This window comes from Lissotriton vulgaris, chromosome 5, assembly GCF_964263255.1.
Source record: "Lissotriton vulgaris chromosome 5, aLisVul1.2, whole genome shotgun sequence".
Classification (NCBI taxonomy): domain Eukaryota; kingdom Metazoa; phylum Chordata; class Amphibia; order Caudata; family Salamandridae; genus Lissotriton; species Lissotriton vulgaris.
The window spans coordinates 1,181,986,934-1,181,998,943 of NC_141693.1; the positions used below are offsets into that span (position 1 = coordinate 1,181,986,934).

The 12,010-nt window shown below is 47.8% G+C and overlaps 1 protein-coding gene across 1 annotated transcript in view; it reads left to right on the forward strand.

The window, feature by feature from the left end:
- Window positions 1–12,010, forward strand: part of HTRA1 (HtrA serine peptidase 1) — a 336,396-nt gene that overhangs the window by 141,554 nt on the left and 182,832 nt on the right. Inside the window, exon 3 of the mRNA XM_086922970.1 lies at window positions 727–943. Within this exon, the coding sequence (XP_086779096.1) occupies window positions 727–943 (217 nt within the window). The remainder of the gene's footprint in view (window positions 1–726; window positions 944–12,010) is intronic.

Below are 12,010 nucleotides of genomic sequence, written 5' to 3' on the forward strand. Positions count from 1 at the left end.
GGCCAGGCAAATTACTTATTTTACCAGGTTGAAATGGCAATTTAAACTGAACACCCAGGCTGCAATGGCAGGCTTGAGATGTGTTTTAAAGAAAACTTAAGGGGGTGGCACAGTCAGTGCTTCAGGCCATCTAGTAGCATTTAATTTACATGCCCTGGGTACACGTAGTACCACTTTGCCAGGAACTTACAAGTAAATTAAATGTGCCAATTGGGTGTATGCCAATTTTACCATGTTGAAATGAGAGAGCACTTTAGGAATGGTTGGTAGTCGTCAATTGCACTGAGTCCTAAGGCCACAAAAACTGATCAGCAAAAATGGAGGAGTAAGGCAAACATTTTCGGAGAAGATCACCCTAAGCCTGTCAGGTCTAACACCAGTTCACTCCAGACACTGCAAAAACAGCACCTGCAAATACGACCTTGCCTGTAACAGAACCAGCCCAGTGTGTCTGGCCTCGAAGACCTTCTGCTGGAAAACATTTAGGGAAAATATTTGTTTTAAACAGGCCTGCTGGCTACATTTACTTGGTATAGCTCCAGCATTTCACATCCAAAGTGTTTTAAAATATTCAGGTTCCATTAGAAGCATTGGTTTGCTTTTTTGTCATTTAGAGATAGAAGTCAAAAACGTTCTCATTCTAGGAAAACAAAGTGCTACAATAACATTTACACTTAAGTGTATGGTGACTCTTACTCTGAACCGTGGCTCTCCTCTGCTCCTCAGGTGGTCATTGTCCTTCCCTTTCCCAAAAAGGGACGTGCCGGTGGCGAGTGGCTCTGGGTTTATCGTTTCCGAAGATGGCCTGATCGTGACCAATGCCCATGTAGTGGCCAACAAGAACCGGGTGAAGGTGGAACTGAAGGACGGCAGCACGCACGAGGCCAAAATCAAGGATGTGGACGAGAAGTTGGATATTGCACTCATTAAAATCGATGTTCAGGTGAGACGTCCGATGGAAAGCACTAAACCTAGCGTGAAATGTAAATTTACAAAAAGTGTGCACAGAATAAGAAAGACCTGCCCAGCTTCTAGTCTGACTGTTGCACTTTAAGCCACTGGAAGGGCGAGATTTTGATCGATACCTTATCACTATTGATCTAAAACCCCGATCTGGTCGACTGAACCTTTGTTACCTGTCATTGAGGGAAGAAAGTGCATCTCTTACCAAGTTAGTTCACCCAATAAAGGACTCCGCTCCAAAAGATCACAAACAACTTCTAGCTTTCAAAGATTTATTATATAGTCAAACTAAGCTGCAGATACAGGCATCTCAGAATGAGATTCACAAGATACACAGGCCCAACTACATACATGTGCTCTCTGAAAGCCCTCAGACGAGCAACGAAGACTACGAGTACAAGTTCTAAGAATAATAAGGCTATCAGCATTGACACGTATTGAGGTCTCTCCGTCATTTAAGTTGGAGGGAAAAAATACAAGTTAGGCTGTCCCTACCCTGCTCTAGATGGTATCCCTACTTAACCAGGTCTCAACCTAACAAAGGTGTCAGCTGTGAATGACTCCCTAGGGGAGTCACCCACTCTTAGTCTCTTTGTGAAAACCTATAGTTCTCCAGTCATGACCCCTCACTGCCTACCCATCCGCTCTCTAAAGGGTCCTCAGGCATCTGCTCTAACTCCACCCAGGGGTGCTGTCCCTAATACAAAAACACACAACAATATTTGGGATGCCCCTCGTGAGACGCCCCTCACGTGGTGTAGCTTCTGGCTTTTTCCATGATGAGGCCTCGTGCGTTAGAGTTGACCTTGCTTCTCAGACTCTTCTCCGGCCCGCTGATACCCCTTAAAACATTCCGGAACCCTCCTCCATGTCTGGGCCGTCTCCTGAACAGACCTCTATTCATTTCATTTATAATTGGATCCCCCCTTTCTCTTGCAGACAGACTTTGCAGCCAAGATCCCAATTCTCATAGACTTCCAACAAAGGCTTGCAACATTTCTCGGCCCAGACCAATACGTGTAAATCAATGGCTAAAACATTTCAGGCCTACAGCATTTCTCATAATGATTATAGCATCCAACTCCTTCATTAATTAATAGCATGTTAGTACTCTTATTCTATTATTCGGTAAACACATCTATAAATCATGGCCCATTAACGTTATTACTAAAACATTAGTGCAATCCATGTCGTGAAATGAAACACCTTTCCCATCCCCTCTAGCTCTGGCCCTGAGGCCTACCACGTTCTGCGTTTAACCGCATGCCATCTTACATTTTAGCAGCTACACGACATGGATTCAGGAATAATCACGTCTAATAAAGTCATATAGTTTCACACAGTTCTGCATTAGTTCCACTTCGACTTAAATCTCTAAATTAACTACACATTTCAGAATATAGATGCATGTACTATCACCACTCATGGCATTTCTCTTCATGACTTGTGCTTACTACGTGTAAGTGTGATGTACTTATACATTTTGGTCAGTTTGCGCTCTCTCAGTTCCCCCCTTTGATGACCTCTCGGGGTCATCACTAATCATTTAAACTGCAGTGATTGCTAGCATAACTCGTTTTTGCGTTTCCAGAGCCCTCAGACTCCTGTACTGACTGTCTTGTATGGCAGCCAATCTCTGCAGCTGTTCTCTCTGTGCTTTCTCTGACCTTCTTACTCTGTACCATTTGAATACCCTCACCAATCCCCACAACACGATCCCACAGATCAATATTATGATGATAGGTTTCAGTATATACCACACAAAGCTTTTGCCTAATGTGGTGAGCCACCCTCCAGCTTCACTCATTCCGTGGCCCACCTTTTCCCAGACATTTTCTCTACTCAGGTCTTCGATCTCCTTGTGAATATCAGTTATGTTCCTAATAACCTTCTCAAGGGGCTTTGAATTGTCTGGAATGTAAGTGCAACATTCCTGGACCTTCAAAGCCTTACAGACTCCGCCCTCTTTTGCTAGCAGGACGTCTAAGGCAAGACGGTTCTGGAGAACCATAGCCCTTATCGATTGCATCTCTCCTTCTACCAGCATTAAGGACTGAGCAGTGCTGGCAGACAACCTGTCTACGACTGTTGCCAGTCGTCTAATTTTAACATCATTCAGGATTAGTCCCAAAAGAGGGAACACAGCTCCAAAGACATCTCCAACCATTTCTGCATCTCCTACATCTCTCCTTCCTCTCGATGATGCCTTGCCCTCGATGATCTCTAAGTCTTGGGCATGATATATTTTGGGGAAGATAATTGCCAAGTAACATGAGCCATACCAGTTGTCAGGTAGTCTCACGTAGGCATTTCTTCCACATACAAAATACACATTTGGAATCACTTGCATTCCCTTCAGGAAATCCTTAGTATAGTACTCTAGATTGAAAGCATGTTCACAGCTAACTTCTCCCACGTATACGTTTTCATAATACGTTTTGGCTCTATGAAGACATAACTTTCCTCTCTGCGTTCTATCTAAAGCTATTGGACCACTACTACCCTTTCTCTTGTGTGCCTTCTCTTCCTCGGTCCAATCTGTTTTCCATTGTCCTGATTTTTTCAAAATCTTTTGTCTCCTGTTCCGATCATCCACCTGCCCTATGAATTTCTTCTCGACTTCTGACACCTTACATGTCAGATTATTTCTACGGGCATGTGAAGTATCTAAGGTAATCCAAGGAATGAAGAACTTGGCCAATCTGTCTTCACTCTTCCAGTAGTCCCATTTGTTCATCTGCTTATAATTTGGGACTTCTGGTAACACTGAGTCATAATTGGAGAAATAGTATTCAAAACTATCTCTCCCATAAAATATACTAAGCAATAAGCTACATGTAATGCCATATGTCAGCGGGAGGTGATGATATCGAATGCCTTCATCTACAGACGCCGGCAACTGCATGCAGACATAGCAGTCCTTAACCTCCATGGCATCCACGTATTCATATAAAAGTTTAGCATAAGCATTTGACCTAAAGTCGCCTTGGGACTCATCTACGTGTAACCTGCGGGCTTCTGCAGCTAATAACGCTTTCTCTTGAGTGTTTTCCCCTTTCCCACCAGCAACGGTAGGTGTAAGCGTCTCTACAGATTTCACATCAGTTACCCTTGCTTCTTCCTCATGTCCCTTTACATAGGAAACGGTTACTACTAAAGCTATTAATATTATCACTCCTACTATTAGTGTGCCTATTATACATTTAGCTCTGCGGTTCTGGGTGCCGGCTTCCATTTCGTCAGACTGTATGGCTCTCTCCCTTGTCTCTGCACAAAGTTCTTTCCTTCTCGTTCCTTTACAGTCTCTTTTACTCCTTTAGTCCTTAGAACCACACAACTGGAAGCTGACAACCTTCTTCGCAAAAATCCTTTAACAGTTCAATACAGACAACCCTAGCCCTTCTCCGTCAACTCAAGGGAAGGTCCCTAAGATTCTCTGCTTCCTGGGCGCTAGGTAATCTTCTTTTCTTCTCGCTTATTTACAAAGTCTTTTAAGCATCCACTATCAGGCTTGTGCCTGCAGCTTCGACAGCAAAGTTCAATATTTCCAAACGAAGATTATGCTCTTCGTGGTCTGTTATCCTTGTACCAAAATCGGGGAATTGCAATTCTGTGAGAAACATGTGCTTTAACTTGCTGAGGCGGGGAGGTCTGGGGAGCATGAAAGTTAGTGACCCTTCTTGTTCGACTCCGGGTACTAACAGTCGTATTTCCACTGTGACGATGGGCTCAGAACTGGACACCACCACCGCTCGGATCCTCCCTGTCTCCGGTTTCAACGACATCTGTCGCCGGATATGTCCACTCAGGGGTGGAGTATCTTCGGCTAGGCACACGCACTCTTCTTGACCTTCTCAAGTCCGGTGCTTCAGCGCCCTGAGCACCTTCTTCCGGGTCTGAGTCCTCTGATATCGGAGGAAGGGTTCTCTCTGGAGTTGACCTCAGACTAGAGCTCCTTCTTTGCGGCCAATCAGCTTCTCCACGTACCCTTCTACTCCTTCTCCTTCTTGTCGGTTCACGCTCTCTGTCAGACCTGTCAGTGTCTGACTCGTACTCCCAGCTACTTTCTCCTTCAGTAGCGTCGTCGGTTTCGCTGTTGTACTGACCGTCCTCAGCTTGGTCAGACTCGTTCCCTGCTTCCGCTGGCACCTCTACAGCTTGGCTGGCCCCCTCTATGGCTTCTCGGTCCGCAGCTGGACGTCTATCCGAGAGAGGAGCTGTTTCTTCCAGAGGTGCTGGAACCCTCCGCGTGTGTGACGCGTGGATCCAATTGGGCAGGCCTCCCACCTTCACAGCCGTGTTCGTGATCAGGATGATCTGGAAGGGCCCACGCCAACGAACATCCAGGCAGCTTCTTCTCACGTGTTTTTTCACCAGGACCCAGTCCCCAGGGTACAGGTCATGACACGGGACCGGGCACGATGGAACCTCGGCGGCCTGCACCTGAAGGGACACAGAATGAATGGCGTCAGACAGCCCCTTACAATAGTCCAGAATCATATCATCTGTGATGTTAATCAGTGCAGCAGTTGGGACAGAAGGCAACCTCATTGCTCTCCCCATCAACACCTCATGGGGAGACAGACCCGTTCTTCTATCAGGGGTACTACGGAGGCTCATAAGGACTAATGGCAAAGCGTCAGGCCAACTCAAGGATGTTGATGAACACACTTTTGCAATTCTGGCCTTGATAGTGCCATTTATCTGCTCCACAATTCCTGAAGCTTCTGGTCGATAACTGCAATGTAATTTCTGATCTATGTTCAAAGCCGCACAGATCATCTTCACAAGCTCGCTGTTGAAATGCGTTCCCCTATCTGATTCCAAAGAGGCCGGCACCCCGAAGCGCGGAATAAGCTCCCTAAGCAGTAACTTGGCTACTGTGAGGGTGTCGCACCTACGTGTAGGGTATGCCTCGACCCATCTGGAGAATACGCAAACAACCACCAGAATATAACGGAGGCGGTTGCACCTTGGCAGTTCGATAAAATCCAACTGCATGCGGTTGAAGGGACCCCCTGACCTCCCAATGTGACTCAATGCAACTGGTGTCTTTTTCCCCACATTCAACTGCTGACAGGTCACACAACGCTGGCACACTGCTTCGGCTGCTATTCTGAACTTAGGGTTGTACCAGGTCTGTCTAAACACTCTCAGCATAGCGTCTCTTCCTAAGTGTACGGGACCATGTATTTGTCTGGCCATTGGGCTCACCATCTCATTGGGCAACACTGCTCTGCCATCTGGTGAGACCCAGAAATGGGCCTCACCCACCACACATCCTGCCTTTTGCCATGTTTCTTTTTCAAAATCAGGAGCATTTTCTTGCATGCATTTCAGTTCGTCCCAAGTATCAACAGTTTCTAGTATCATAGCTAATTCAGTTCTTACATTTATTCCACCCACTTCCACCTCTGTGAAAGAGTACCCTTGTTCTGCGCAATACCGCGCGACTTCGTCGGCATATCTATTGCCTTGTGACACGAAGTCCATATTTCTGGTATGTGCGGTGCACTTCACAACTGCGATACCTGCTGGACATTGCAACGCCTCTAACAACAGGCGCACAAACTCTCCATTGCGAATGGGAGAGCCTGAAGAGGTCATGAAACCTCTTTGAGACCACAACTGCCCGTAATCATGAACTACCCCGTAACCATATTGGCTGTCGGTGTATATGGTGACTCGAATTTGATTGCTTGCCAAGCAAGCACGCGTTAGGGCAATAATCTCAGCTACCTGAGCGGAGTGTACTCCTTCCAGGCATCCAGCTTCCACAACTCCAGTAATTGTACAAACAGCGTAAGCTGCTCTCAACTGCCCAACTTCGTCTCTTACACATGAGCCATCGACAAAGAAAATTTCGTCTGGGTCAGTCAATGGCTCATCTACGATGTCGGGTCTTGGTTTGGTGCATAGTTCAGTCACATCGAGGCAGTCGTGGTCTGTACATTCATCATCATCCTCAATATCGTTTGGGAGTGGCATCAAGGTGGCAGGATTCAAAACAGAGCATCTCCTGAGGGTCACGTTCCCTGCAGCAAGTATAACTTGCTCATAGCGCGTGAGTCTACTGTTGGTCAGATGCTGTGTTTTGGTCCTGGTCATTAACAATTCAACAGAGTGGGGCACATGCACCTCTAACGGATGCCCCATGACAATATTCTCACATCTCTCGATGCTGACACCTGTTGCGGCAACGGATTTGAGACATCCGGGCAACGCTGCGGCTACTGGGTCTAAAGTGGCCGAGAAATATGCGACTGGTCTACGGGCATTCCCATGAATTTGGACTAACACAGACAGCGCGCAACCCTCTCTCTCACAGCAATAAAGCAAGAATGGTTTATCGTAATCAGGCATTCCCAAAGCCGGAGCACGACATAGGTCCTCTCTCAGCTGTAGGAACGCCATCAAACAGTCTTTGTCCCATGGTACCGGATCGCTCACCTCCTTGTGCGTCAGTTTTTGCAAGGGCTTTGCTTTCAGTGAAAAGTTTGCAATCCACTGTCGGCAATATCCCACCATCCCTAGAAACATCCTGACTTCTCTCTGTGTTTTAGGCGCATTCATCTTCATGATGGCCTCTATCCTGTCTGGTGACACTTTTCGTTTGCCTTTCTCAATTCTGTGTCCCAGGTACTGCACTTCTGTCAGGCAGTATTGTAATTTTCCCGGGGACACCTTGTGCCCATTCTCGGCTAGGTGATTCAACAAAGCAATGGAGTCTTTCCTGCAAGCTTCTTCTGTTTCTGACGCCACAAGGAGGTCGTCTATGTACTGGACCAGAACTGACCTCTGAGGCAGCACTAGACTTTCAAGATTTTTCTTCAGAAGCTGGTTAAAGATCGATGGGCTTTCTGTATACCCCTGAGGAATACGACACCATGTTAGGACGCGACCTTCCAGCTTAAATGCGAAAAGAAAATGGCTCTCTTCGTCCAAAGGGATCGAAAAGAAGGCCTGGCAAAGATCAATCACAGTGAACCATTCTGCTTGGAACGGTATCTGAAACAGTATCACTGATGGATTCGGTACCACTGGACAACATGAAACGACTATGTTATTAATCTTTCGGAGGTCCTGCACTATCCGGAATTTCCCATTTGGTTTCTGCAAACCCATAATCGGGGAGTTACATGGACTACCCACGATTTCTTTCAGTATTCCCTGCTTAATCATGGACTCGATCACAGGTTTTATACCTGCAATCGTTTCTGGAGTCAATTTGTATTGGGGTGTTCTTGGAAACTCAGCATGCGGTTTCACTACAATTTTCACTGGGTCCACCCCCTTGACCAATCCAATTTCTTCCCCAGTGAAATCCCACACTTCTGGAGCTACTGTCTCTCTCAAATCCCAGGGGAGCTCATCTACTGTCAGAGTGGGATACAGCTCCACACATATTCTGGAATTTGCGACTTTAAAGTCTGCATCATCGTCATTAGTCAATACCTCCACTCCTTGTGGAGTGCAGTATATGGTGCAGTTTAATTTGCACAAGAGGTCTCTTCCTAGCAGACACACAGGGCTAGAATCGCAAACCACAAACTGGTGCTCATCACTGTACTTCCCTATTTTCACCTGCACGGGTTCTGTCAGTGGGCTGGTCATTCTCCTGTTAGCGACCCCCACCACTTGTATGGTCTCTCCAGACATGGGCAGGCCTGGAACTGCGGCGGATCTAATCGTGGATCTAGTGGCTCCTGTGTCTACTAAAAATGTCGTGGGGAACCCTGCCACTTCGGCCTCCACATAGGGTCCCCTTTGGTCCACCTCCAAGACTGCCCCGAGGGTGCAGTCCTCCCTTTCCACTCTCTGTCCGGTTAGTGGGTCCACATAATAGCACTCCTCTCCTCCTACAAACAGGGGCATCTGTCTATAGGTCTTACCCATTGTCCCTACTCTGGGTGGCTGGGGAAACTGGGCTCGGGGAGGAGGCCCCCCCCCTTTGAGCACCTTTCCCTGGTACTGCGTTACCCCTCTTGTAGGCGCACTCTGGACCTCTTCCTCCTCTATCTCCTGTTCTCCTATCTCCACGTTGTAGGGACACTCGCGTTTCCAATGCCCCACCTCGTTACACTGATGGCACCGCGTCGTTTTCTTCAAGGCAGCTATGTCTATTCGGGGTCTAAAGGTGGAGTTCTCCTCATTGCCCTTGTTCTGGCTATACTGCTTCTTTCCCCCAGTCCCTGTTCCTTGCGGCGGTTGCTGCTGTCCCCCCTTTCCGGCTGCCTGCATCTGTACCACCATCAGTTTCTCTTTTAGCTTCTTTGCCTTGGAATCTATCTCATCACAGCAGTACCTGGCATACCTCAGTATTTCGTCTAGGGGTTTGTTTTGCCAACAAATCAAGTGTTGCTGTATCATTAAACTAATATCCGGTCTCAGGCCCAGGACGAACTTGGACACAAATTGCCCTATGTCCTTTGGATCCATTACATCCAGGCCGCTATACTGTTTAAACGCCTTCAGCAATCTCTCATAGAATTCATGAACTGTCTCCTTGGGTTCCTGTCTAGTTCGATCTATTTTGACCCAATCTATGTCTTGCATTGGCACTTTCTCTTTCAGCCATGTCATCACTCTCTCGAATTTTGCCATCACAATCTCGGACGGCCCATTAGTCTTAGCATCTCTCTCTGGCTCTATTGTGGGCCACTCAGCGCTAACCTTGCATGCTGTCCACAAATCTCCTGGCACTACGATGTCAAACAGCGTGTTCAAATCTATCCATAGGACCTTCGAGATTTTTACGAATCTCTCAACTTGCTTGTACCACTCCACTGGGTTTTCCCGCAATTTGGGGAAGGAAGTGGTAAAAGCAGCTAGGTCTCCCCTACTCCACGGGACGTGCACATAGTTCCCATTTGCGACTTCACGCAAAGGGTATGCCTCTATTCCCTGCAGTCCTCCTGGTGTCATACTAAGCGTGCTTCTCCTGACGGTCCCCTTCTTGGACCACCTCTCTTCCCACTTATCTAATGCCCTCCATGTCCTTATTCCCGTGATCAGTTCCCTTATGTGCGTTTTCAGTCCTATCGTTCTCCTCTCATCTAGGTCTCGATCTGAGTAATGTAGCCTGTGGTTACCCTGTAATGCTTTGGTCCTTGACAGGTCCACCATATATTTGCCTGCTAGTTCGACTAACTTCTCATGAATTGTTCTCGCTTTCCGAGTGATGTCTTTTGCCATGAACAGTATTTCATCCGGCTCATACATTTCCATTCTTTCTAAAGGCAGGGTACCATCGACCATGTCATCCAGGTCTGACCTTAAGCTGGCGACATCGAGTCTCTTGGCTTTTATCTCGGCTCGCAATATTTCTTTCGAAGGAGGTTCACAGGGTTCTCTCCCATCCCAACTCCGGGCCCTACGTTTGGGTTCGGGAGAGTTAAGGAGTGCTCTCCCTTGTTCCCATTTTTCCAGGTCCCATGCTCGGCCATCCGATCTTGGAAGGTGATGGAACACGGGCCTGTTACCCCCAATCTTACTTTGCTCATTCTCTCTCTCTTCTCTCTTTTCGCAGTATGCCTCTCTGCTATTCTCCCTCCGGTCTCCATTCTCTCTCGGTCTGGTATCACTCAGTATCTGATATGACCCTTCTCGGTTCCCCATATTCCCTGGACTGCGCTCATGTCCGTCATCACAGGGACTATGGTGCGACCTCTCACAACTCCCATTCTGTTCTCTGTTGCCGGGCACACAGTGGATACACTTAAAGCTGTCTCGGTACTCCCGAGTCCTCCTGTCTTCTCCGCTAAGTATTGGGCGAGACGCCCCCCCGTTCTCTGGGCCCCCGTTTTCCAGGTCTGATCTACCTCCACTCCGGGCCCAATGGGTGACTCCCCTACTATCGTTCTCCCTCCCGTCCCACTCCGGGCTGCTCTCCTCAGCCCCGCAGTGAGTCCGGGCTCTGCTATCCTGACTTTCTCTTCCAGCTTCTGCAGCTATGATGCTCTTGTGAGCCTCTACTGCCTCATCCCACTTCTTCATGTACTCGTTTAACTCCTGAAAGGATTTTCGTCCTGATCCCCTCATATCCTCTGGCCATCTATGGCCCCCCGGATCTCCTGCTGTGTGTACTGGGGTGCTCCACTCTCTTGGCATCGGCAAGTGGCTTGGGGAGTTGATCGTATCATTCCTCCTTGCCATCTCCGCTCTTTTTCTGTCCCTCCGTACCCGTTCCTCCCCTCTGGCCCTTTCTGGGTCATATATCGATACTATAGGACCTATGGTAACAGGTACCTGTAGTGCATCGGGTAATGCGTAGGATGTGGCACACTCCGTTTCTGGCGCCCTTTGCACCACAAACCTCCCGACTACCTGCTGCACCTGGCTAGGCTGGGACAGTTCTTTCTTCGCGGCGGGATCCCAATCGGAACTGGGAAGCGGCCCATGCTCTCCTGCATCGCCCCCCCCTTTCTCACTATTCTCGACATCTCCCCCTGCTCTGTTATACGGGGGTGGCCTGTCTGTCAATAATCTGTTTATCAGGCTGTCCTCGGTCTCGCTCTCGTCATCTTCCTCTAGGGGGCTTTTGTTCCCGGGCATCTCTAACACTGGGTACAATTTATTTACTTCCATGTTATGCACTCTCCATCTTTTAGCATCCGCATCCCACTTGGCATCCTGCACTGCCCTTACCGATCGTTTCACCCTTTCTTGTCGTCTATTCAAGTTCCTCTCGTGCGCTGCCCTAATCCATGCATTGAGAGCTTCAAACTGGGTTGGTCTAGGCATGGGTCTTATTGAGGTCATGACTGCTTTCAATCTATGTAGCACCTCTAATCTGAACGTCCCATACTTTGGAAACGTCAGTTCCTCATTTCCTTCTGTAATCTTACTCCACTCTGATATCCACATTATCGTATGGAGCCCAACATTTGCCGCCATATAATAAGCCGGCGTACCCTCCGGCGGGGCTTCTTCCCCTTCATAAGATCTCCGCCTCTCTCTTTTAAACACCGCTCTTAACCATTTAAAACACTTCATGATTATACGCACAAATTCCAGCCTCAATACTCTGTTTACTTCCTGATGACAA